The sequence below is a fragment of the Scardinius erythrophthalmus genome (assembly GCF_964197995.2).
Source record: "Scardinius erythrophthalmus genome assembly, chromosome: 20".
Classification (NCBI taxonomy): Eukaryota; Metazoa; Chordata; class Actinopteri; order Cypriniformes; family Leuciscidae; genus Scardinius; species Scardinius erythrophthalmus.
Genome location: NC_138240.1, coordinates 10,327,560 through 10,355,559, shown reverse-complemented (window position 1 = coordinate 10,355,559; position 28,000 = coordinate 10,327,560). Strand labels below are relative to the sequence as shown.

The 28,000-nt window shown below is 37.7% G+C and overlaps 3 protein-coding genes across 5 annotated transcripts in view; 2 read left to right on the top strand and 1 right to left on the bottom strand.

Annotated features, from left to right (window-relative positions):
- Positions 1 to 316: 316 nt before the first annotated feature.
- Positions 317 to 5,963, top strand: mutyh (mutY DNA glycosylase). Of its 2 annotated transcripts, XM_081348984.1 has the most exons (16): positions 317 to 375; positions 485 to 640; positions 748 to 875; positions 1,303 to 1,342; positions 1,440 to 1,513; positions 1,593 to 1,634; positions 1,725 to 1,796; positions 1,911 to 2,024; positions 2,148 to 2,245; positions 2,344 to 2,488; positions 3,367 to 3,457; positions 3,550 to 3,732; positions 3,834 to 3,979; positions 4,142 to 4,291; positions 5,481 to 5,522; positions 5,624 to 5,963. In XM_081348984.1, the coding sequence occupies exons 2-16, from the start codon at positions 532 to 534 to the stop codon at positions 5,753 to 5,755; spliced, it is 1,566 nt and encodes a 521-aa protein (XP_081205110.1). In that variant the 5' UTR covers positions 317 to 375; positions 485 to 531; the 3' UTR covers positions 5,756 to 5,963. The 2 variants fall into 2 exon arrangements, with proteins under 2 accessions (XP_081205110.1, XP_081205111.1); XM_081348985.1 differs by having other exon boundaries at positions 357 to 640; positions 834 to 875.
- A 365-nt stretch (positions 5,964 to 6,328) lies between these two features.
- Positions 6,329 to 9,657, top strand: elovl8b (ELOVL fatty acid elongase 8b). Its single transcript, XM_081348986.1, has 8 exons — positions 6,329 to 6,519; positions 6,970 to 7,035; positions 7,188 to 7,375; positions 7,520 to 7,600; positions 7,689 to 7,745; positions 7,850 to 7,964; positions 8,223 to 8,350; positions 8,592 to 9,657. Exons 2-8 carry the CDS (start codon positions 6,978 to 6,980, stop codon positions 8,757 to 8,759), a joined length of 795 nt encoding a protein of 264 aa, XP_081205112.1. The 5' UTR covers positions 6,329 to 6,519; positions 6,970 to 6,977; the 3' UTR covers positions 8,760 to 9,657.
- Positions 9,658 to 17,633: 7,976 nt separating this feature from the next.
- The window catches only part of glis1b (GLIS family zinc finger 1b), a 79,344-nt gene continuing 68,977 nt past the window's right edge, over positions 17,634 to 28,000 (bottom strand). For both annotated transcript variants that reach the window (XM_081349728.1, XM_081349729.1), the window contains exons 9-11: positions 22,688 to 22,848; positions 19,430 to 19,588; positions 17,634 to 18,509 (exon numbers count right to left, since the gene is read on the bottom strand). In XM_081349728.1, coding sequence (XP_081205854.1) covers positions 18,376 to 18,509; positions 19,430 to 19,588; positions 22,688 to 22,848 — 454 coding nt within the window. In that variant the 3' untranslated portion in view covers positions 17,634 to 18,375. The remainder of the gene's footprint in view (positions 18,510 to 19,429; positions 19,589 to 22,687; positions 22,849 to 28,000) is intronic.

Sequence of the window (28,000 nt, the reverse complement as noted above, 5' to 3'; positions counted from 1 at the left end):
GGTTCACTTCAATATGGGTTCATTACAAAACTTTTTAAATTATATATTAAAAAAGATTTCAATGGCTATGTGATATAAGCATAATAAAGTATGCAAATTATAGTAGGCTATTCAAATTAATAAGATACTATATGCATGTTATAAGTCAAGGTTGAAATGCAACACTCATTTTTATACAGTATGTAACAGGGGGTGCCTGCTCTGTCTTTGGCTTCCGAGGCCTGAAAAGGTTGAAGATTCATTATTTAGTCAGACTCAGAACAGGTTTTTGACCACGCCAACATTTTTTAAATATGCAGTGACGAGGCGTTCCAGTGTCAGCTATTGGTTCAAACACGCCCCGCCCTTCAGGAAGTGAAACAGAAGGCGGGAACGGTACTGCTGCATGTTATGAAAGATCGCGTCCCTTAACTCTTAAGCCATTGCTTACTGTCAGAAGTACGTTTTAATGTGATGTTTTTCCCGACTGATGTACTTGTTTCAGTTTGTGCTTGATCTGAATCTGAAGTAGTGAAGAATTCGTGCACCGCTATGAGCAGGTTAAGATCAGCAGTGCAGAAGGGGAAGACAGCAGCTCTAGAAAATACAGAGGTGGTCAAAGCCACCAATAAGAAGAAATCAAAGCATGCCATTAAAGAAGGTGAGTGGTTCTCTTTGTGCTACTGAGAGACACGATTTCAAGGCAACTCCATTTTTCCTTTAAATGTTATAATGTTTGAGTTTTTCTTGATTTCATATTCCCATCAGAGGAACCATCTGAAACTGAACCTTCATCATACCACTTTTTCCACGATCCATCTGAAATCTCTCTTTTCCGCTCTCACCTTCTGCAGTGGTATGATCAAAATAAGAGAGAGCTTCCCTGGAGAACATTGGTAAAGGCATCTAATATTGCACATCATTTTTGACCATATATATTTAAAGGGCCCATCATGTACAGCTACCTGCATTTAAGATTTTTTTTTTTTTTTTTTTTTACACTGCAGAAAAAAAATTCTAGGTCTAAAAATCAATATATTACATATCTGTGAATTGTCTATAAAACCATGTATATTGTTTAGTTAAAGTTGAATTATTAAATTAAACATTTTCAACAAAACGTTGGCTGCATTAATTGTGTCAGTGGCTTAACTAATGCTTCAAAATGAAGGAAATACCATTACAAACACTATTACAAAATTGTTTAATTGCATTCTAACCTTTTCTTGACCTGTTTATAAAAAGGAGCAGGAAAAATAAAAATAAAATAAAAATATTAGGATTTTTTTCCTAATTGTTGTTCTTATGCTGTAATCCATACAGGCTTTGACAGAACCAGATGTTAATATCAGGACATATGCAGGTATGAAACAAAGGGTTTTAATGTCATGCTGATCATAACCTAAATCCTTTTTTATTATTAAATAATTAATTGTTTTTTTTTTTCCTTCTCATGCCAGTGTGGGTCTCAGAGATCATGTTACAACAGACTCAAGTTGCCACAGTGATAGACTACTATAACAGATGGATGAAGGTAGACGAGCTCCTCAGGTGTGATTTCTCCTCTCACAGCTGCCACACATTTATGCTGTTTCTACGTCTTTATTTTTTAGAGATGGGCGACTGTGGAAAAACTTGCTGCAGCTTCACTGGAGGTGATGGATAAATCAATAGACGTACACAAAATAAACAGACGGAGACATAGTGTGAGCATCTGACAGTTGTGCGTTGTTGCCTCCCTGTAGGAAGTGAACCAAATGTGGGCTGGTCTTGGATACTACTCTCGAGGACGCAGGCTGCATGAAGGCGCTCAGAAGGTAGGTTTAAACGTAGTAATGCAGAATCTAGAAAATACTTAGATGTTTTTCTTTTTATATTTATGTAATCTGCACATATTATAAAGACATTTTATGCACGATTTTTTAAAATAGGTGGTGTCAGAACTGAATGGACAGATGCCAAAGACCACAGCGGGACTACTGAAACAGTTGCCTGGGGTTGGACGTTACACCGCCGGGGCGATCGGTTCTATAGCACTTGGACAGGTAACTGTTTTTATTGATGTTCTTTACTTGTGTGATCAACTGAAATCAATTGGTGCTCCACTGTATTGTAAGGGTATTAAACACTGTGGATATTTAGCTCCAATGGTGTTTGTTGTTCTCCAGGTGACTGGTGCAGTTGATGGAAATGTCATTCGAGTTCTGTGTCGCGTTCGAGCCATAGGAGTGGACAGCAGCGGCCCCACTGTAACGGATGCTTTATGGTACTGAAAGATCCATCAAGTAGATTTACTGTTCATAAAATTTAGGTCTAAGTTGTAAAATGTTGGATTTAATTGTGATGATTATTGGCCTATTTCAGGAAAATTGCTGATACACTTGTTGACCAAGAGAGACCTGGAGATTTTAATCAGGCTATGATGGAGTTAGGGGCCAGAGTCTGCACCCCAAAATCCCCTCTCTGCAGCCAGTGTCCCATTCAGTCCCACTGTCATGCATTTAGGAAGGTACTGCTGAACAGCTGTCACCAATATACACTCACCGGCCACTTTATTAGGTACACCTAGTAGTACCAGGTTGGACCCCCTTTTAGCTTTAGAACTGCCTTAATTCTTCATGGCATAGATTCAACAAGGTGCTGGAAACATTCTTCAGAGATTTCAGTCCATATTGACATGATAGCATCACGCAGTTGCTGCAGATTTGTCGGCTGCACATCCATGATGTGAATCTCCCGTTCAACCACATCCCAAAGGTGCTCTATTGGATTGAGATCTAGTGACTGGAGGCCATTTTGAGTATATGTTCTAAAAACCAGTTTAAGATGATTTGAGCTTTGAGACATGACGCGTCTTATCCTGCTGGAAGTAGCTATCAGAAGATGGGTACACTGTTCATAAAAGGATGGACATGGTCAGCAACAATACTTAGGTAGGCTGTGGCATTTAAACAATACTCAGTTGGTACTAAGGGGCCTAAAGAGTGCCAAGAAGATATCTCTCACTCCATTACACCACTAGCACCCTGAACCGTTGATACACGACAGGATGGATTCATGCTTTTATGTTGTTTATGCCAAATTCTGACCCTACCATATGAATTTCACAGCAGGAATCCCATCTGGCACCAACAACCATGCCACGTTCAAAGTCACTTAAATCACCTTTCTTCCCCATTCTGATGCTCAGTTTGAACTTCAGCAGAACGTCTTGACCATGCCTACATGCATTGAGTTGCTGCCATGTGATTGGCTGATTATATATTGTGTTAATGGGCAGTTGAACAGGTGTACCTAATAAAGTGGCCTTCCTTTTAAAAGTGCACTTCCTTTTAAAACTGTCAAATAACCTATTATATATAACATTTTCTGTCTTTTATTTTGTAGGTGAGCATTAAACAAGAGATTGACTCCAAAAGACTTCTAAATAAACTTGCCTCAACTCTCAATAACTCTGTTCCTGACATAGAGAATTGTTGTAAGTCTTGTTTAAGAAAAATCTCTCATTATTCATACATCAGCTCATCAAATTAAAAACCCTGTCTAATGTCTGTTCATATTCTCTGACAGCGGCTGGTGACAGCTGTAACTTGTGTCTATCAGAGGACTGGGACCCTCAGCTGGGGGTGCAGAATTATCCAAGAAAGCCTGTTAAAAAGGCTCCACGTGCAGAGCAAACACTAACCTGTATAGTGGAACGTAAGCGTGACGGAGAAGAGATGGAATATCTGCTCGCTCAAAGACCAAGCAAAGGTGAAACAGCAGTTTTGACTGGATGAATTAGTAATTTCTTCCAGAAAATATAATAAAATTGCACAATTTTGGATTTACCAGCATGTGTTTGCCTTTTGCAGGACTCTTGGCAGGGATGTGGGAGCTACCCAGCATGCTCTTGGAAGCTGATATCTCTGAGAGTAAATATAAAGGCTTGATATGTGACATGATGCAAAAACTGCTGGAAACATCCCTGGACACTCACTCAGTGCAGTTTGTGGGAGAGGTGGGAGTTTTCCCAAATCATATGTTCTTGGGTTTTGAGTAGTTTCAAACTGATCAAAATTTAATTAACAAACATATGATTTACATCTTTGGTCATGTTGTGCACTTCTTGTTACAATACACGCATTTGATATTCATCAATGTCTTCTGTGTTCTCTGTCAGGTGGTTCATATTTTCTCCCACATCCATCAAACCTACATTGTCTTTTCCGTGCGTGTGTCTGACTGGTCTGATAGAAAGCGAGAGCAGAAGACCTGCTGGCTCAGTAAATCTGCTCTGCATGAGGCGGCTGTATCCACTGGGGTTAAAAAGGTTTGTGTTTTGTGTCATGGATGTCACAGCAAAGCCAAGCTTTCTCTATATGAAATAAATATGACATGAAATAAAATAAAATGTTATAAAAAGTGCTGTCAAAACGATTAATCGTGTTTAATCGCATCTAACATAAAAATTTGTAAGTATATAATATGTACACAAATATTTACAAAATAATTTTTTGTTAGATGCGACTAATCGATTTGACAGCACTAATAAATATTATATGAATATTTGTTATATTATTTAAATCCTGCCTTGGCAACTAACTGCAATAAAATAATTCTGACTTTTTTTCTCGCAATTGCGACTTTATATCACACAATTCTGACTTTATAATACACAATTAGATATAAAGTCAGAATTGCATGATATAAAGTCGCAATTGCGTGTTATAAAGTCAGAATTGTGAGATAAACTATTCTGAGGTAAAAAAAAAAAAAAAAAAAAATCTGTCTTTTTTTCCCCCTTAGAATTGGACTTTATATCTCACAATTGTGAGTTTATATCTCACAATTCTGAGAAAATGTCAGAATTGCGAGATATAAACTCGCAATTGCGTGTTATAAAGTCAGAATTGCGTGATATAAAGTCGCAATTGCGAGAAAAAAGTCAGAATTCTGACTTTATAACACACAATTGCGACTTTATATCTCGCAATTCTGACTTTATTTCACGCAATTCTGACTTTATATCTCGCAATTCTGACTTTATTTCACGCAATTCTGACTTTATATCTCGCAATTCTGACTTTATAACACGCAATTGTGACTTTATTTCACGCAATTCTGACTTTATAACACGCAATTGTGACTTTATTTCACGCAATTCTGACTTTATATCTCGCAATTCTGACTTTATAACACGCAATTGCGACTTTATTTCACGCAATTCTGACTTTGTATCTCGCAATTCTGAGAAATAAAGTCAGAATTGCGAGATGTAAACTCGCAATTGTGAGATAAAAAGTCACAATTATCATTTAATTTTTTTTATTTTGTGGCGGAAACAAGCTTCCATAAAGATCTGATAGGACAATGAAAGACTTTGTTATGAGTTTGTTGGGAATAGTTATAAAATGATGGTTTAGTGTTACATTCACTTGTGTGTTCAAGAAATGTGTATTGAGATATGTGGTGTTATTACTGTCATTTTGTATGTAAATCTTGTATATTTAATTACACAGATTATGAAGCTCTATGAATCTTCAAGCAAGGCAGACATCAAGGTATGTTTTCCTGAGTTTGCATGTGCTTTATATTTTGCACTGCTTGGTATTGATTTAAAAAATATGTTATTGTCCTGTCCTGACATTTCACAATCTTTAAGGAAAAGAAGAGAAAACCCAGCCCTGAGAAACGGTCAAACAAAATAAAAAAGCCAAAGAGTGCTGCTACTAATGGAGGACCCAAACAACTCAGCCTCTCTAAATTCTTTTCTACCTCAAAGTCAACAACTTAAAGCCAAACCTGTTGACAGAAGCTTCTCTGTATGTGGTTATCATGTAAATTTGCTATCGTGTCAAGAGTCACATATAATAACACATATTACCTACATCTGTTTTATTTTTAAAGCGATAATTCATTGTTATGAGGTATGTTTTTAAGTAAATAATAAATGTATAATAACCCTGATTTTTTAGAATCCAGAATAAAAGACAGCTGTTTTTAAATAAATCTGCCCTTATATTTCATGACATAATTATGTACAATATTTCTCACTACCTTGTTTAATTTAGCTGCATACTTTATTATTATTATTTAACAGCCTTTAGCCAAACAGGTCAATTAAATAACATGGTCATGTTAATTTCATTTTCTGCGCCCTGAATGCCCTTCCCTGTCTAACACTGGCTTGTCAAAATAAGAGTCAAGACATACATTTTTAAATGAACGTGTGATTATTTATAATCTAACATGTATGTGAAAAAAGGCTATACATTTTCAGAACGTTTTACGTTTTATCCTTTGGTCTATTTGAAAAGAAAATCAGATTTATATGTATGTTTTACTTGCAACGGTGGGGCTTTTAACTGTGAAATGTGAGCTGTTAAAACTGGGTGCAGTCCAAAGTTTTTCTTTAGTTCTGTGCACTTCAACTGATAACGCACAATTTCCCATGTTACTCAAATAATTTTGTGGAAGTTCAAAGTTGTCATCTGACCGTGCGCTTGATCTGAACTCTTCCACACATTGCGATACGTTTGTACGTGTCCTCGACCTCAGGTAAGTTCACCGGCAAGTTAAGGTGATTGCAGACTTATCAAAATATGGGTTAATCCATATACTGTACAAACAATAATTGTTGAAAATAAAAACGCACAATGTACTTTAAATTTCATAAATAAAAAAAATGTTGCACTAATTGTAAGAATGTATGAATGGATAGCCTAAGCAAAGAACGTTTTAAAGACGTTCACTCAAACCATTGTGTTCAAACAGTCTTGTTCGTCATCAAGAAAGTCATACAAATCTGCATTAACGCATAAACATATATTATGCTAATTCGATTTATTATAGAAGGGATATTTATGAAATGTATAGGCTATTCATCTGCATAGCAAAAAGTAGTAGTAGGCTAATAATAAAAACTCTTGTTTTTACGTGTTTCCACCTCTTCTACTGTCAAATGCTAGTCTTGTAAATTTCATTTTAATAAGAGCAATCCTATATTAGTGTCCTCTATGGAAACAACGTGGCAGAGAGTGGAATCCATGCACCGCTGGATTCTAGAGAATGGGGGTATGATTTATTTTATATATTATAAGTGATTTAATTATATTAAATTATTATTAATTATTATTTATTTTACTGTGCTATCTACATGTATAGTATTTGTATTATAACAATAATATGATATGCAAAGCTCCTTGTGTTCCGTCTTTTTATTTCAGATAAGCGGACGGACCCATGGCTTCTAGTCTACTCTCCTGTACCGATCATCTGTATATTTTTGTGCTATCTTGGTGTTATTTGGATCGGACCCAAACTTATGAAACACAAGGAGCCAGTGAACCTAAAAGCAGTGCTTATTGTGTACAACTTTGCCATGGTCGGTTTGTCTGTTTACATGTTCCACGAGGTACATTATACATTACTCAAGTTCAATTTTTTAAAGGTTATTTCAAATACTTATGTTAAAATAACTTCGTCATCAAATCTTTAAAAGATCCATCCACTCATGACCTGCTGGTATCACCAGTGTATTTTTCTTTTCTTTCCACAGTTCTTGGTCACATCATGGCTGGCAAACTACAGTTATCTGTGTCAACCTGTGGACTATAGCCGCAGTCCATTGGGAATGAGGGTGATTACGACTGTTTGACATGTTGCCTAACCAATAATTCCTGTATTGCAAATAGTTGTTTATAGTTGTTTACTTGTTATACTTTTAGATGGCCAATGTATGCTGGTGGTTCTTCTTCTCTAAAGTCATTGAGCTCAGTGATACAGTGAGTTTGACTAATTTAACAGATATGATTAGTGCAGATTGTTTCACCCAGGGTAGACATGCGGTTTAAAAAAATATGCTTTCTCTGTCAATTTCCACATTTAGATCTTTTTCATCCTAAGAAAAAAGAATAGCCAACTCACATTTCTACACATGTATCATCATGCAACTATGATCTTCAACTGGTGGGCTGGAGTGAAATTTGTGGCGGGAGGTCAATGTAAGTCCAAAATATGTGCCTGAACATGCAAAACAATTTGAACTGATAAATTGTTAACGTTATAGTCAGTTACTAAGGTAGATTATTTTATTTTTTTATCAATATTAGTTAATATGCACCTTTTTTTCCCTAGCCTCTTGGATTTGTATATATTAGACCCATTAAATGTAACAATTATGCTATGCATGTAATTATTTTTGAACAGAATATCTTGTATTTTATAAATGTAACTGTGTGCCTTTTTGCCTATTCTTTCAGCATTTTTTATTGGGCTGCTGAACACTTTTGTTCATATTGTGATGTATTCGTACTATGGCCTGGCCGCCCTGGGCCCTCACATGCAGAAATATCTGTGGTGGAAGCGCTACCTCACCTCTCTGCAGCTGGTAAATACACATAAACACACACGCATTGATAATCTGGTCATTTGAAAATACATTTTTAGACTACCAGAGCCTTTTGTTAAATCCTTCTTTTTTTTTTTCTTTTTTTTTTTCTAAAAATAAATTGCTTCAATAGACATGTCCTGTTAGAAGATGGCCAGCTGATACTTTTTCCCATTAGGATCCGTAAGAGTAAACATTCATAACACATCAACACCGACTGTTGAACAACCTCTCATTACAGGTCCAGTTTGTCTTGCTGACTCTTCACACTGGATACAACCTCTTCACTGAGTGTGACTTCCCTGATTCCATGAATGCAGTTGTGTTTGCGTACTGCGTCAGCCTCATTATACTTTTCAGCAACTTTTACTACCAGAGCTACATAACAAGGAAGAGCAAGAAGTCTTAATAGTTGGTCCACATGCAGAGGAGAAGAAATCACCCACTTTTTGATAGATTTCAATCGCTGTTAAAATTGAAATCAGGCCTTGACTATATTAAGTCATCAGGACTAAAAGGATTTGTTGAAACAACTAACCTCATATCTAATTTGGGTTGTAAATATAACTTGTCTAGTAGAGATGTGACGTCTTGTTCTTTTTTTTTTTTTGCATTTTGGAGAGGTGAAATCTTCTGCTTTGTCATCCACCACAATAGAACTTGAATGTAAATAGTGTAATCTCATTTTAAATAACTCTAGGATGGAACGTTACTAATTGTGCTAAACAGTTTTTACTATCTATCTTATAAATTGTGCGTCTCTATTAACAATAGTGAAGTGCACTAGATGGCACTACAGGTAGCCTATGTATGTAACTTGACTGCAGCTGAACAACAGCCGAAATTCATAGTTTTCCTGTTATCACTGAAAAGCTGCTTTGAAACAATATGTAGGCCTGTATGCGCTATATAGCCTAGCCTAATTAAAGGTGACTTTACTTGACTTCTCACATAGAAGTCAAGTTTTATTAATATTTCCAGCAGAGGTGGACAGTAACAAAGTACATTTACTTGAGTACTGTACTTAAATACACTTTTTGAGTATATGTACTTTACTTGAGTATTATTTTTTCTGGAAACTTTTTACTTTAAATTCACTACATCTGAAAGACAAATATCATACTTTTTACTCCACTACATTTCTGTCAAGGTCCTTGAGTAGAAAGTAGTAAAGTTGTGATTTGGGTTGCATTTTGTTTGGAAATGAAAGTCAGATTGACGTCAGCATCCGACGTTGGATTTTGGTTGGAAATAAAAGTCGGGTTGACGTCAGAATCCAACTGATGTTGGCACTTATTCAATCTCACATTCAATCCCACTACTGGAACTGTGTTCTAGAAATACATTTGATAATGATATGAGGGTAGGTACGCAGGCATAGATTCCTGAGGCATAAGGTAGGGCAGAGCGGGGCACAAAGTAACGCTTTTTGACTTTCTCAGTGTGTGTAAATCTACTTAGGGTTCAGAGTATTTATTTTTTCCCACATTAATTTCACACATGTCTAGTACGATTATGTGGTTTTGTTTTATTAATACAGTATATTACGGTGGCCCAGTAGTGCACAACACAACGAAATGTAAAAAGCAAACATAAGTTCACAACACAACGGAAACAAGCCACAACACAACGAAATAAAGCCACAACACAACGGAAATAAGCCACAACACAACGGAAAATCCACAACACAACGAAATAAAGCCACAACACAACGGAAATAAGCCACAACACAACGGAAAATCTACAACACAACGGAAAATCTACAACACAACGAAATAAAGCCACAACACAACGGAAATGCTCCCCCGACCACTAGAGGGCTCTTGGAGCCCAGTAAAGTTAGTTTTCCAAGCCATTGTTCTAGAGTCAGCAGTCTTTATATATAAATACCACGATTAGTTTTAACAGTGTATATCAACATAAAATATTACTTCAAAATAACCTACATGAATTATAGCTGCGTATTTGATTTATACTCGAGAATGCTTGGACGCGCTTCCACAGCGCAGGGCACGTCTGGCAATTCCACCAAGTGGTTAAAACGTATAATTTATTATAATATAATTTGATAAATAAAAATAAAAACCATTTGGTGAAATAGGAAGGAATTGGCACAATTCCACCTATAATAAGTCAGTCTGGTCACTAGGAACATGATAAAAGAAAAAAAAACTTTTACAGAAATTTCCTAAAAAAAATAATTGTTAATTACTGTAAATACATGAAGGGTATTGGAAAAAAAGTCATTATTAAGTCATTATAAAAGTCATATTAAGTCAGTCTACTATCAAATACAATCAAGCTTTGGATTTTGAATATGTCTGTTTTTGAATGTTAAAAGTAATTTTAATTAAAACAAATTATACGTTTTAACAACTTGGAGGAATTGGTAGACGTTCCCTCAGGGATAATGCGCTGTGGTAGCGCGTCAAAGCATTCTAGATTATAAATATGCAGCTATAATGCACGTAGGTGATTTTGAATTAATAAATGTCGATAAACAATGGTTAGCTACATACTGTTAAAACTAATCGTGGTGTTGATATATTTTTATAGACTGCTGACTCTCTAATGAACAATGGCTTGGAAAACTAACTTTACTGGGCTCCGAGAGCCCTCTAGTGGTCGGGAGCATTTCCGTTGTGTTGTGGCCTTATTTCGTTGTGTTGTGGATTTTCCGTTGTGTTGTGTCTTATTTCCGTTGTGTTGTGGCTTTATTTCGTTGTGTTGTGGATTTTCCGTTGTGTTGTGGCTTGTTTCCGTTGTGTTGTGGCTTGTTTCCGTTGTGTTGTGGCTTTATTTCGTTGTGTTGTGAACTTATGTTTGCTTTTTACATTTCGTTGTGTTGTGCACTACTGGGCCACCGTAGTATATACTTTTTTTCTTGATATACCCTGAAAGAATGGAAGTGAAATGTAACAACATGCATTGTAACATGACCATATGACAGCTTAAAGGGTTAGTTCACCCAAAAATGAAAATTCTGTCAGTAATTACTCACCCTCATGTTGTTCCAACCGCGTAAGACCTTCGTTCATCTTCGGAACACAAATTAAGATATTTTTGATGAAATCTGAGCCATGTTTCACTCCTCCATAGGCTTCTATGTGACCGAAACTTGCTGGCCCAGAAAAGTTATTAAAGAGATCGTTAATATAGTCCAAGTGACTCCAGTGGCTCAATCTTAAGTATATCAAGCGACGAGAATACTTTCTGTGCGCAAAAACAAATAAAAATAACGACTTTATTCCACTTTTCATTTCCTTCTCTCTGGGCCTCTAGTTGGTTCGCGTAGTCTTTTTGCGCACAATGCGTAGCGCGTCTGTGTTACACGTCACCACGTAGGCTCACTATTGGCCGACGCCGGTCATGTGTGTGTTGCGTGATGACGTGCAACACAGACGCGCAGCGCAAAAACACTACGAGGCCCAGAGAGAAGGAAATGAAAAGTGGAATAAAGTCGTTATTTTTGTTTGTTTTTGCGCACAAAAAGTATTCTCGTCGCATGATAAACTTAATGTAGTGCCACTGTAGTTACTTGGACTATTTTAACGATGTTTTAATAACTATTCTGGGCCGGTGAGTTTCGGTCACACTGGAAGCCTATGGAGGAGTCAAAATTCTGTCAGATTTCATCAAAAATATCTTAATTTGTGTTCCGAAGATGAACGAAAGACTTACATGGTTGGAACAACATGAGGGTGAGTAATTACTGACAGAATTTTCATTTTTGGGTGAACTAACCCTTTAAAGGAGAACTCGGCAACTCTAGCGAACTCTAGTCACTTCTTCGCTGATTTTCCCTTTTGTTGTCGCATGTTTTCCCCACGAGCTCCCCCTACAGCTGTGGTGGGGCGTATATTTCACAACACAGTCGTAAAAAACTCACTTGCGGCAGCCTCCTCCCCCTCTCTACCGCTGCTCATGTGCGTTTGTTTTGATCGGAGCAAGCCAACTGTATCGCGTGGAGCTATGTCTACTGAGGTGGGTAATCTGGTAATACATCATAAATGCGTGTGTGTTTATGTCGAATTGCCGTAAAGCAATTTGTGTTTCGCGCTCGTTCTCGTTCTCGCTTTCGCTTCTCACGAGACTTCCAATTTCTATCTTGCCGGGACGGTAGTGAACAAGTTGCAAGGTTGGTTTTCCGCCTGGGAACGCTGGGGGGAGCGGGGAAAGTCACCAATATCACCAGAACAGGTTGTTTAACCATCCAAATGATTTCTAGACAGTTTTATTAAGTTAAAAAAGCTACCAAGTTCTCCTTTAAAATGCTATCTGATCTAATCAAACAAACATACAAGACAAACAAAATTTTATCAATAAAACATAATTATTAACTTTTTCATATAAAATATGTCATTTTTTAATAATTAAATATAAACTCATTTTTGAGTTTTAACTACGAACACAGGAAAACACAGCTATACAACATAATTTAAAACATTAATAATTAGTAATTTCTGAGCATTGACATCGACAGTCTTTATTCATCTTTTTCTCATGTTTTCTCAATAGAATTCAAAAAAGTATAGAATAGAATAGCATATTTCTAATAAGGGCACATTGTAATGCAGTGTGACAACATGCCCCACCTGCACAACTGAAACCCTGCTAGTGTCTTCTGCTAGTTAGCGAAGCATTAAAGAACTATATAAACCGTTAAATAACATATTGGAGATTAAAATAATATCAGATTTGTCTAATTTTAAATAAACACAAAAAATAGAGATGAAAAATTAACTTAAGTAAGAAATTTACTTTTGCTATATGGTTTAATAAATGTCTGGATATCTTCCAAAAAATGTTTTATTTTGGTGCAATTTTTTTCTCTATATAGTGTTGATATGACAACTAGTAAATACACCAAGTTTCGTCATGCTAGCATGTGTGGAAGTATTTAAAACAAGTGTTACAACTAGCCTCGTGTTACGTTGTGCCCTGTAAGTATTACATAAAACAATGCAACAATAATAAAAAAATGCATTGACATTTACTTTTTTCTTTTGAGACTTAAGTACTTTTAAAAACAAGTACTTCTGTACTTTTACTTTAAGTAAAAATCGGTCTTTACAACTTTTACTTGTAACGGAGTAATATTTGACCAGTAGTATCTGTACTTTTACTCAAGTAAGGAAGTTGTGCACTTTCTCTGATTTCCAGCAATTAGCTACAGCAAAAACATTGAATTCTAGGCATTAGAAGTAGCCTAGGCCTACTGACATCTATAATCAGTATGTATTGTAAATTCATTTGTTTGTGTTTTTCATAACTCTTCGGGTATATCCAGGCATCACTGGCACAAGCTCCGTAAAACCGGAGGGAAAAGGAATAAAGTATGAACTGGGTCGCCCTCTCGCAAACACAAATATGCTATTCTTTATTTGACGTGCATATTTCATTTATATAAAGAATAAAAGTAAATAACAGTAATCATTATTTGGAAACTTTAGATCGGTCCCCTGACATTGCGATATTTAAATTGTGATTTTTTTGTATTTATATTTTTTTACTTTAGGCCTATTTATTAATTCATCTGGTTACCAATAGTAAATTCAGATTTTAGCTCTTAGAACTACAAACTGACTGTCTCTAATTGAATTACTTTATTATTGACTTTTTAAAACATGGAGACATCCATTTAAAATTTTCAATCATATGGTCTAGTGAAAGAGTGACTTAGGGCCAAAGTTTTTATGTTATAAACTGACAAATTGGAGCATTTTGGTAGCTTCCAAATGTCTTGCTAACTAATTTTTTTCATTCGTTGTCAGGACACTGAGTGTGTGTGTCTGCATTTAGAAGTATTAAAACCATGAGATGCCTTTAGACTGAGATCATGGAAGTGGTGCCTGGAAAGTTTCTCATAAATTTTGCGTCAAGTCTCTGATGTAACGCATTACTGGTAAACAAAACAATTTGCTTGAGCAGGGAAAACTGTTGAATTGACCTGTTCTTAAATGTCTGTCTCTTGGGTTGCATAGACATTTTTCAGTTTTTGCACATGGCATTCATCATGCCATATGAATTATTTATTCTCTGTGGCCAAATCTAAACATGACATTGGTAAAATCCTACTCTTTTTTTTTTTTTGCCACCTAATTGTGTCACTCTAACGCACAGATTGTACTCGCAAAACCAGGATTATTGACGTTGTGTACAATGCCTCCAACAATGAGCTTGTGAGAACCAAAACCCTGGTGAAGAACTGCATTGTTCTGGTGGACATCACACTGTACAGGCAGTGTTATATGCCATTCCTCTGGGCCGCAAGAAAAGTGCAAAGCTGGTTGGCGTTCATTTCATATAGCTCACTTTATAAATAGATGAGAATTTCTATTATTAGATATTCAGCCTCAGATTGTTCATGGACATCTGCAATGCATATTGCACACAAAAATGACAAGAGCTTTTCGAAAATCACGAGCTCCAGTATAATATTTACACGGATGCTATGCAAACTTTTCAAAGAGCTTGTGATTGCTTTGGTGATTTATGGTGATTAATATGGACTATTGATGCCTGCTGATATAGACAGTTATTCCCTTACACGCAGGTGAAGAACGCACATACTAGTTGACAGTCACCTCTGTAGTCCTTTTTGAGTTCAGGCTAATATTAATATGGCATCTTAAGCAAGAATACATATTGTTTTCGAGTTTAGCACTAATATTCAAGTCAGATATACAATGAATGACCGGGACATTGGTCCAACAATCCCCACCATGAACGACATCAGAATCTTTCCCAGATAAACCATCTTGAAGCTTTTAACTGCATAAAAGGAAGGTCAGTTCCTGCAGGCTTCTGTGAGTTTTCCACACTTTTCCCATCATGGATCCTTTGAGACAATTATGATCATCTCCACTTTAATCATTGGCAAACAGTTGTTTTTTCCAACAGCATTCATTCACACCAGTCCATTCAATCCATAGTCCAAAGCAAATAACCATAACAGTATAAATCTTAAACCTCACCAACTGATTTAGTAAAGTCACAGGATGTTCTCATTTTTATGACCATTTGACACATTTCCCATTAGAACAAGAAACAAGACCAAGAAACTGCATTTTATGTTTCCCTCATGTTTATTTGACATCTGTTTATTTTTCAAGTTGTACAAAACCAGTCATAATGGTCTCAGTCAAAGACAAATCTTTGTTTAATTAGTAAGAGTCACAGTGCTTCTGTATAAGAATCGCTTTTTAATGTTCTGCTTCCTCAGCCAGTATTGCGTTCAGGCCTGGCCAGTGTGGCAAAGCAGACTGGAATCATCTTGGAAGAGAAAGAGCTGGAGTTCTTCCTCCAGAAGACCAAAGAAAGACAAATAGACTCAAGCAATACAAGCAGAACTCTACAGTATGAGCATTTAAGGGTGAAAGTGACTATGAATGTGCAAAATTATTCAGGTAACCAGTGTGAATTATTACTTATGGGCTAACAAAATTGGCTGTTTTTTGGTCATTTTGTCTTGAAATATTGCATTTTGCTCAAAATAGAATTTATTGAACTTTCGTCCACCCATGTACAGTCACTTGCACTAACTGCACATCCATGTTACTATTTACTATTTATTGTTTTTCTTTGTTCATTTATTTTCAATATTTATTTCAACTGTCACTTTGAGAGCCAGTTTAAATATTAAATAAATCTTGAAGTGATAAAAAAAAATGTTTTTGTAATGGTTTTGGATTATAAAAATGTGGAAATTATGATTAATTATTTTCCAATGTCTGAGTGTATAAAACAGTAATGTTACAGTCTTAAAGGGTTAGTTCACCCAAAACTGAAAATTCTGTCATTAATTACTCGCCCTGATGTCGTTCCAACCCCGCAAGACCTTCGTTCATCTTAAAGGGATAGTTCACCCAAAAATGAAACTTCTGTCAGTAATTACTCACCCTCATGTTGTTCCAACCCCGTAAGACCTTCGTTCATCTTCGGAACACAAATTAAGATATTTTTGATTAAATCTGAGCGCTGTCTAACTCCTCCTTAGGCTTCTGAGGGACTGAAACTTGCCGGCCCAGAAAAGTTATTAAAGAGATCGTTAATATAGTCCAAGTGACCACAGTGGCTTAATCTTAAGTTTATAAAGCGACGAGAATACTTTTTGTGCGCTAAAACAAACAAAAATAATGACTATTCCACTTTTCATTTCCTTCTCTCTGGGCGTCGAGTCTTTTCGCGTAGTGTTTTAGCGTAGCGCGTCTGTTGCACGTCACCACGTATCACACACATGACCAGCGTCGGCCAATAGTGAGCCTACGTGGTGACGTGCAACAGACGCGCTACGCTTAAACACTACGCGAAAAGACTCAACGCCCAGAGAGAAGGAAATGAAAAGTGGAATAAAGTCGTTATTTTTGTTTGTTTTAGCGCACAAAAAATATTCTCGTCACTTTATAAACTTAAGATTGAGCCACTGGAGTCACTTGGACTATATTAACGATCTCTTTAATAACTTTTCTGGGCCAGCAAGTTTCAGTCCCTTAGAAGCCTATGGAGGAGTTAGACAGTGCTCAGATTTAATCAAAAATATCTTAATTTGTGTTCCGAAGATGAACGAAGGTCTTACGGGGTTGGAACAACATGAGGGTGAGTACTGACATAATTTTCATTTTTGGGTGAACTATCCCTTTAAGAACACAAATAAAGATCTTTTTGATGAAATCTGAGAACTTTATATCCAGACAGCTACGCAACTGACACTTCGACGCTTCAAAAGGTTAATAAAGAGATCGTAAAACTAATCCATATGAATTTTCTGAAAAGACACGATCGCTTTTTTTTGATGGACAGACTGAATTTAAGCTTTTATACCTTTAAGGACACAAGAGCTTCTAAGTGTAGAGCCCTGATTACATGAAACAATAAAATGTACCATCTTAGTCTTTTAGGTTGCTGTTTTCTCTATGGTCTCGTTTATTTTTTATATTTAGTAAATATTTGCAACTTAAATGTGCATTATAAGATTTGTGAATGATGAATGATCCTCATCCTCTCCAAAAGGGGGCAGACTTCCCCTAACAATAGTCTGCAAGTCTTAAAAGTTTTTTTTTTTTTTCGGCTCAGTCCATCATATGTTTGAGACTAGTTTCTAATAAAGTTTAGGGAACATATGCACATCATTTGCAAAATGTCTTGCCATTTGAGTGCCCAGTATATTTTATAGTATTTTAACAGAGTTTAATGATATTCAATGTGAGTAACGCCATGTTTGATTAGTCAAGCTCTTGACATAATTACCATACCTAAAACATACAATGATGAGCATTAGACTGCAATATTCAAGAGTCATTTATTTTCAGAGATTGAGAGATTGACATAATTAATATTAAACAAACTGTACATTTTTTACATATGTTGAAAGTGTGGTGGATATTAAAAGCCATCAACCATCACAAAATAAAGAACTCTTTTTTTCTGGGATGATGACAACCAAATGACAAAGCAATACAAACATTTGCAAACATTCACTGACAAAACACAGCAACACTAAATAATTGTTTCCAACACAACAGCCAACAAATCAGAAAAAGAGCTCTGACAGCGAAATGTGGAACTCATCACTGATGAGCTGTGGTGGCTCTGAAGTTTCTATCAAACCGTTCCAAAGTCACAATTGGATCAGAGCTGACCAGCTGGATTTATTAAGATTAGTGATGCGGTGATGACGACAGGGGAGTATCTCATGAGACTTTGAACATATCTTTCAAAACACTGGGAAAAAAAGCACAATTTCATAACATCCCACAAATAAACACACTCCACAACACAGAGCCCTCATTATTTAACCTTCATTGCAGGGGAATAGCAGCTTTTCGGGTCGTCAAGGAAGCAGATAATATTTCAGTCCAATGAGGTGATTCAATAATGCATTTTACAGGATAAAAAAAAAAGAGCTGAATTCTGAGAAAAACGAAATCTCTGACAGGTTGAAACTGCGTTGATGGAAGAAAAGAATAAAAAGACTGTTTGGTCTGAAAGACATTTGTGTTGATGGCCGACAGGATGACCTAATTCTACGTCTCGGTGTACACTGAAGACATTTGGCTCAAGCCGCGATCGAAGCCGCCCACCTGAAAGAAAACACTTTCCTCTGTGCCCGGCGAGAACTGGCAACCTGACCCTATGATGTCGGGCACCAAGCTGAAACCTTTGCATTAAGAAAAAGAGAACATATGGAAAAATGTGTTATACTTTCATTAAACACTCTCAGAAAATGTGCACAAATTGTCCCATTAGATAATCACTAAATCTACCCCTAAAGAGCACACTTTATTTTTTTTCGCAGTGATGCCATAGATGAACAATTTTGTGTCGCCCAAAGAACCTCTCAGTGAACAGTTGTTGAACCATTTTTTTCTAAGTGTGAAGAACATTTTAAAAATCTAAAGAACGTTTTTTCCACTATAAAGAATGTTTTGTGGAATGCAATGGTTCCATGGATGTTAAAAGTTCTTCATGGAACCATCAATGCCAATAAATCACCTTTATTTTTAAGAGTGTAGATAAGGTAGGGTACTGCCCAAATTTGCACATTTTAAATACTCTCATTTAACATCAAGAATACTTTTTAGGGTATTGAAATGAGACAAATAGTTGAGTAACATGGAAAGAACAACTAGCCAGGGCTGCATTTCCGAAAAGTATCGTAAGCTTAGGTAGATCGTGGAACCATTGCCACTAACGAGTTTTGAGAAACGCAACCCAGATCAGATGACCTGTTTCTAGCCATATTGCCTATTACTGGTCCTGAAATTTATCTGATTTGCTCAAATAATGACGGCTCACAATTTCAGTCATGCTTCATTTTATTGTCATATTGCTTAATAATAACAGGATTTGTGGAGGTAAAGGTGCAGTCAGTTTTCACAGGCGAAATCCTGTCATTACAATAGGCGCAATCAGGAATTTCATGTGAGGGTGAACGAAATACCCACGCAGATTTCATAATAGGTTCAAGTTGGTTACACAAATTTGCAGTGTTGACCAACAGAAAGCTTTATACATGACTACACTGTTGACAATTGACCTCTCTTGCCCAAAAAATTTCACCAAAATGTATTTGCGTACCTGTGGAAGAGGTGTTGGTGGAACAGCTCATGTGGAAGCCGTTGTGTGGGTTTGTGTTGAAGCTGTGAGACTCTGCAGGTTGATGACCGCCGCTGATGGACTGGTCCATTCGGTAGCTGTCACCAAAATGGAAACAGCTCTGGAAGTTACCACGGTAATCTGTAAACAAACATTTATAGAAAACACAATATATAAGCATTAGAATGAAATGTCATTCAATAGTGGCTTTAGATTCAAAACTTAAAATAGCTCTTTAACAATGTAGCATAAAAATATTCCTGTTTGTATTTCTATTTTTGGACTTTTCCCTCTTTCTCCAAGTTTGCTTCCAGAAGTGTTCAAGAAGTAGTCTCGTTAGGATGGGGGTCTTGGATTTGAGGTGGTACACACATGTACATCTGTGTCCTGACAGGGAAGTTGAGCGTTTCTCCTTTAGCAGTTTTGACACTCCTTTTGACAGACAGCTTAGCTGTTTTGGACTGGGTGGTTTTAGAGCAAAAAGCTTCCTCTTGTGGTTCCAGGCGTCTCTTTCAGCCCACATGTTCTGGCTAATACACAGAGCACTGCAGAGACTATGCCAGTTCTCATGAGCTGATATTTTAAACAGGTATATTCCAATAGATCAGGAGTAAAGGCATGGGGATGGGTGCTGTGAGTGGTACATGCTTAGAGTCACCATGAAAGCAATTCATGTTTTAATGAATAATAATAATAATAATAATAATAAAAATTAAATAGAATGCTTCAGTGTTTATTATAGATTTTTTTTAATTGGCACATCAGGTTAAATATTTAAGGCCTACCGAAATTATCAACATGATCAAAACATTGTACACACGTGATCAAATGATTGCACACACTCTTCGGTTACACTTTATTTTGATGGTTCACTAACTCTCATTAGAGTATTAGCAGACTGTTAGATTAGGGTTAGGTGTTATCTTCTTCAGTGTGGTCGCTCACAGGTTGGCAGGATACCTGAAAAGGAACAATCTGTTCCTCAATTGACACGTCAATTCAGAAAGCAGGCATCTCAGGCTTCTCCGGTTGTGTAGAACACGCTAGTGTCATCTGGCATCAGATCCAGGTCGCCAAAAAGGAGGGAACTGATCTTCATGTGGTGTTCCTGGATCTCGCAAACACCTTTGGCTCAGTCCCTCACAACCTCTTGTGGACAGCCTTTGACTACTTCAGGGTCCCAGCAGCTCTCACAACCCTTGTCAAGGCCTACTTCGAGGACGTCCAACTCTGCTTGACAACAGCAGAGTACACAACAGCATGGCAACACCTGGAAGTGGGAATCATGGCCGGCTGCACCATCTCCCCGCTGGCCTTCACCCTGGCCATGGAGGTCATCATCCGGGCCTCTCGATAGACAGTTGGCGGACAGTGTATAAGACCAGGGCTGAGGCTGCCACCGCTCAGAGCCTACATGGATGACCTCACAACTCTCACCACGACTAAGGTTTGCACCGTGCGGCTACTAAGAAAGCTCCAGGAAAACATTGAGCGGGCTCGCATGAAGATCAAGCCGAGCAAGACTAGAAGCATCTCCATTATCAAGGGGAAGCTGTCAGACCACCGATTTCACATTGGCGAGGAACCCATTCCAACGGTTTCCGAGAAGCCAGTGAAGAGCCTAGGTCGTTGGTATGATGCCTCCCTCAAAGACAAAGAGCAAGTAGAGCAGCTCAGGAGGGAGGTAGCCAGCGGCCTGGAGAACATCGACAAAACTATGCTTCCTGGCAAGCTGAAGCTCTGGTGCATGCAGTATGGACTACTTCCACGTCTCCTGTGGCCGTTAACCCTCTATGAAGTCCCGCTCTCAAAGGTTGAGAAGCTGGAGATAATGGTCAGCTCATATATAAGGAAGTGGCTTGGCCTTCCCAGGTGCCTCAGCAGAATTGGGCTCTACGGCAAAGGGATGTTACACCTGCCCATTTCCAGTCTGGCAGAGGAGTACAAGCGCGCCAAAGTCAGACTGGAGATGATGCTGCTGGATTCGTGTGATCCATTCGTAGCCCAAGCTTCCCCCATACTGGCCACCGGGAGGAAGTGGACCCCATTGGCTGCTACTGAGCAGGCAAAGGCAGCACTCAGACACAAGGACATCGTGGGCCGAGTGCAGGAGGGGAGGAGTGGTCTTGGCCTTGGGGCCAGTACACCAGCGTGGAGCAAGGCCTCTACATCTCAGAGACGTAAGCTGGTGTTCCAGGAGGTACGTCGGGAGGAGGAAGCAGGAAGGTGCGCCCAAGCTGTGGCGCAGGCAAAGCAAGGACAGTGGATGGCATGGAAAGGAGTGGAGAAGAGGACGATCCCCTGGAATGAGTTGTGGGAGATGGAGGCATTCAGGGCAAGCTTTACCATCAGGGCTGCCTACGATGTCCTGCCTTCCCCGCAAACCTTAGCCAGTGGTATGCCGAAGACCCCACGTGACCTCTATGCCCAAGTCCAGCAACACTGAAGGCCTGGGCCTTCAAGTGAGTAGATGGCACCTAGGGAGTGAACCTGGGACGCTGGGGTTCACTGCTGAACTTTCTGGAGGTGTCGTGGGTCTATCAGCGAAACACCGAAGAAGGAGGGCGCCCACTTGATAACCCAAAGGGTGCCCTCACTCATTTGACCATCCCACGGAGTTCCATCGGTGCCCCAAGTATTTATTGAGGGATATCAACATCTAGTCCTATACAACAGACATTAGAGTATTAGTAGACTGTTAGATTAGGGTTAGGTGTTAGGGTTCGGGTCTAGTAGAATAAGTTGGAATGCATATGAAAAGTTACTTATAGTTAGTAGAATGTCTGTCACAATAAAGAGTTAGCAGATATTAAGCAGACAGTCTACTAATACTCTAATGACAACTGTCATTATATGCATTTTATGTAAGTTGCCTGCTATTTATAAAATAAAATAAAAATAAAATGCATTATACCGCTATTAATCTCATTGATTTACATTTGGCCATATTAAAAACTGCACCAAATTGCAAACATTTTTCTCAGTTTGAGCCTCTGATTGAGGTGTTTTTCCAAATATAGTAGCTCTATATTCTCTATATCATATTATATGAGCCATAAAAGCTTGATGTATGAAATATGATACTAAAAAAAACCCCACATAAGCAATTTTTTGTTGTTGTTTAAAGGTTCAATAAAGCGCTGGACTTTTAATGTGATTAACAGTGTGAATACTTGAACAAGATCCAACCAGTAAAATCCGATCAAACAATCTCTGAAAATGACACGTACGGTCTCGTACCCTCACTTGTAGGCAGGTTGTGGAAGGTGGAATAGGGTTTATGATGAGTGTGGAGGTGTTGCTGGTTGGTAGAGGAGTTTTGTTGCTTCTCTAGTGTTGGTGGAGGAGATGTAGCGGCCTTCAGCAGACTGATCCCTGGAGACAGCAAAGCTCCAGATAACCTAAGACAGAGAGTGAACGTAAACTATTAAGATTAATGGTGAAAGATAAGCAGGCCAAAAAACACACCATAAAATTTAATATGGAGTATACAACTTTTATTACAAGAGTCTTCTGAATGTTATTAAAAGGAACTCACCCCATCTTACCTTTAACCATGCGAAAGATCTGAAAGTATTACTTTAGAAAGAGTCACATAGCCTTAAGTAAAACATTATTTATTTATTTTATTCATTTATTTTTTATTTACTCTAACATGCTTCATCCTATTCCAATTCTTGTTATAATGGAAAGTCATGAGCCTGGTTTTGATTGAGTACAAGCCTGTTCTTTACTCCAGATGCCACTTCTCCATAACATGCCCCTGACTTACTGTACACTGTGATGGCTCTGGGGAAGCTATGATAGCTTGCTCATGCTTGCACACAATGGAACAAATAAAGGCTTTGTTAGTGCCATTAGATGCAGCTGTCACAAGCAAGTCTTCAAATATGCAAAACTGAGTTTCAGCAAGACACGAAGTGCCAACCAATGGCCCTGTGAAGTTGTTCCTGCCCCCCTAAGTCAAGGCCCTCTGCCTTTAGTGCACACATCAAAGAGTCATATTCTGAATTTCAGAAATGAACAGAGAACAAAAACAAACTCAAAGAATTGCCCGTTTAAACAGAAGTATGACTAACAGATGCTCATCATGATACAGTTATAGAGAGATATTATGAGGACATATACAGCTGTAATGTAAGACATTGAGGAACAGAGGAAATAAAAAAATGAATGCACTTTACTGCCTGTTAGGTCTCGCTAATGATATATGAGATCAGTATTTATAAATATGTTCACTTTTGTTACTTTTTTTTTTTTTTTTTACTTATGGAATAAATAAAGGTATATATGCTAGTCTACTCCTGATCTGATAAAATTCACTTTTAGACTACTATTCAAAAGTCTGGGGTCATAAGAATTTATTTTAAAGAAATGTATACTTTTATTCACCAATTACACAATAAATGTATCAAAAGTGACTGTAAAGACATTTACACTGTGAAAAACAATTGTGAATAAATGCTGTTCTTTTGAACAAAGAATTCTGAAAAATATTTATTACAGTAACCACAAAAATATTAAGCAGCAAAACTGTTCTCAACATTTATGGTAATAATAAATCTTTCTTGAGCACCAAATCAGCAAATTAGAATTATTTCTGAAGGATCGTGTGACACTGAAGACTGGAGTAATGATGCTGAAAATTCAGCTTTGCATCACAGGAGTAAATACATTTTTAAAATGTATTAAAATAGAAAACAGTTATTTGTAATTGTTATAATATTTCACAATATTAATGGGTTATACTTTGATAACATTTTATTTTACAGTGTCCTCGTATGTTACTTATGTTACTTACCATAGTTGTAACAGTAAATTATGCATAATTACACACAACTAACCCTCAACCAAACCCTAATCCTACCCTAACCCTATAAGTACATGTTGTTAATTAATATTACTCAGTACTTAAATATTTAATTACAGTGTAACAATGACACCTTAAAATAATGTGTAACCGAAACTTCTTACAAAAACATTAAACAAATCTCACCAACCCCAAACTTTGATCAGTATTGTACACATTAATATTTACGGTCTTTCTTATCAAGGAAAATGAACCTGATGACTACACCAATTTTTGTCCAATTAATTGCTCTCTATAACGAGAATGTCCCTCCCCTTAATATCATGTGCAACTGACAAGAAAGCAGCAAATTATGTTAATTGCTTTGACGTTAACTAAAGCGTAGTGGCTATTTTGAAAGAAAAGGCACAGGCCTTTCGTTATGAGTGCACCTTTAAGGCATGTGCATTTAAACATACACATAATAAATAGCATTTAAATTGTCTTTTTGTATCCACAGATTTAAGACCTAGCAAAGCGCTAATGTAGAATTTGGACTCCAATGACATGATAATTGTTTTTTATTTATGCTCCAGGCCTCATGTGGGAGTGATGTTTCCCATTGTTCATTTGCCCAGAATCTGATAAGGACTTCCTTGGCTGTTACATCTGTTAGACCATTATGTCTTTTTTCACTGTTAGCCAAATTCACATTCCAAGGACTTGGTTTCATCATAAATGCATTAAAAAAAATTAATAATCCACAAATTGTTTTAACTGTGCTCGGATGTAACCCCCATGAGTCACAGGGCTCTCCTCGCACAGCCTCAAAGTCTAGTGCACTAACATGTTTCACAAGGCATGCAGCAAAGGAATTAGCGTTAGCGGGCTAGCTTGTGTTTGTATGCAGGAAAGCGGTTCCGATAGTCGCTGACGTGACGTGAGGCGCATGTGTTTCTGCGAGAGCACGGCGGCAGCGTTCCCCTGGGAGCTGCTGTCAGCACAAGCTCAGGAAACAGTTATACTGTTCATATTTTTACAAGCAGCCTCTATGTGCAGCTAAAGTGAATCATGCTATAATCACTGCCAGCTGCAGCTCGCTAAGGCTCCAGGAATGAGGGGAATCTTTCATATGCAGGATTAATATCTCCCTTCGGTATTTACCTTCACTGATCATCTGCTTTCACCTTTGCAGACTCGTTTTTTGACTATACCGCCTGTCTCTCACGTCATAAGAGCTTTATATGGCCGCTGACCTATGGATCATCCAAAAGTTCATGTTCACCAAAGTGATATAAAAGCATTTGGCTTGCTCAAGTATAACACTTAAAACCTCCCTATATCTAAATAAGGAAATAAAAGTCCAATTGAGGTGGAGGATTGATGCTGGAAGACTTTTACATTGTTATAAAAGAGTTCTATTTCAATTAGATGCTGTTCTTTTGAACTTTCATCAAAGAATCCTGGAAAAAATCTGAATATTAGAATGATTTCTGAAGGATCATGTGACACTGAAGACTGGAGTAATGATGCTGAAAATTCGGCGTTGCCATCACAGGAACAACTTATATTTTAAATTAGATTAATCTAAAAACAGTGATTTTAAATTGTAATATTATTTCACAATATTAGGCTACTTCTAGCACACAGTTTGTATTGCAAAAAAAAAAAAAAAGTCTTATTACCAACTACTTGCAATAAAATTCAATCCGTTTTATGCAGTGGTTTAGTGGTATGCTAAAGGCATATTTAAAGTCCCCATGTAATCGAAATGTGAGTTTTTGGCTTTTAGTATGAATATGTTAAGCTAGTGTGCTCCAAAACAATGACAAAATTCGCATTTAGGAGCATTCAAAACTTACAGTCTCTCACTTCTGCCAATATGGATCAATGATTTTGATGACATCACGCTGCACTTCAGCTTCTCATCCGATTTTCTGTCCAATCAAATGCTCTCTAGAATCTAAAGTGCCCCCTACATTATAAATAGATGCTGAAGCTGCGGTTAAAATCGGTCACTTGTTCAGATATTTACTATTTTCTACATGGTGAATGGCACACAGTGCAATATATAGGGGATATGGAACGATTCAGACAGTGTAAATATGCTTTCCATTGGGGCGAATGAAGTCTGGTTTTGTGTTAGTGTCACACGAACCGCCGCAGTGCGCACACAGTCTGCTCCGGTCCTGAGACATGATAGCACAGAATGGAACATATGCGCGAGTCGGTGCAGACCACAAAACATATCGGACCTATTTGAATTCTACACAGAATTCTATATTTTAAAGCGATATGGAGGAGATTAGGATGAGAAACCGTTAGAGATTAGGAGGAAACTGTGGCTTTACCGAGATCAACGGCTCTGGCCGAGCTGTGATATAAAGGAAACGCTATTGGCTTTTTTTAAAAAGGGGAGGAGCTGTTCGATATGTCCCGCCCTGTCTTCAGGTTTCAGTGGAAATTATGTCAACACATTGAATAATGCTGTGCATTTCAAGGCACTTTAGTGGGCCTTTAAATAATTATAATTTTCAGCACAAACATGCCACTTTCCATGCAATTGAGGTTTAACATTAAATAAAATTAAAATCAATAAACAAATTACAGTATGACCACATTCACAACACTCAGAATCAGCAAGATGCACGATGGGGAATTGTGTAATGGTAAATTGTTTTTACTGGAGATTTTTAGGCATTATGTGTTTTGAGTTAAGAGTGATGGGTTATACTGTAGGAAACTGGTTTCCACTAGCTAGAAAAAGTCGACTTCACAGGGACTTCAAAGAATAATGACCAAACCCTTAATAGTTTGCTTGTGAACAAAGTGTTTACAAATGGTATTTCTTCAAAGTAGAAGATTGAGTAATAACAGCAAAGTGTTTAATGCTGACTGTGATTCAGTGAATGTGACTCTATGGGAACTTATGTGAATATCCCAGAGCTTCACTCAACTGACATGAGTAAGTCCTTACTCAGCACAGCAGAGTAGACACCACTGAGTGAACGTGACTCTTCTGAATATGATTCACTGGACGTGCTCCATGTTAAAGAACACACAGTTACTTTTACGTCTGGCTCCGAAAGTAACCACCAAAAGATCAAAGAAAAGCGGTCCAAGTGGGACACAGCAACTTTGACCACACGCACACATAAAAATCACAGATTGAAGTGAACAAACCATGCATTGGGGGTTTGAAGTTAAGTTTACACTGCCTACACACACTGAAAAGTTACGTTTTGGATGATGGAATAATACTGTTATTAAATACATGGATAGCGTTTCATGAAAAGCTCTGTCGTTGACTCTATTGCAAACCCATAGTGTCACGTTCCAGTTTAATCCCTGTTAGAGGGGTCAAAGACCTTACAAATCGTGCAACAGAGGTGCTGGTTTCAGAGGTGAGGCAATCCTTATGCTCAAACAGACACAAATCCTCCTGGAGTCGGCTGGAGACAAAATAGATAAAGATGGGAGTTTTTTCCCTCACATCCCTTTTGAATGAAGATTCATGAAGATGAGTGCTCTGTTCCCAGTTTGTCTTGTCTCACCTGTCAGGTTGTGCTCCGCTGGGAGACGGCGTGTATGAGCGAGCATGGATATCCCAGTTGCCTCGCAGTAAGCTCTTCTGATTGAAGAACGAACTAGCCGCTGGCTTGGCACGGGTCGGTGGGAACCTTTCTGGTTCTGGTTAGCAAACTAAAGCCACTCGTGAGAGATCAGGCCCTTACTGATCCGAGCCTCTAGCTTGTTTCTAAACA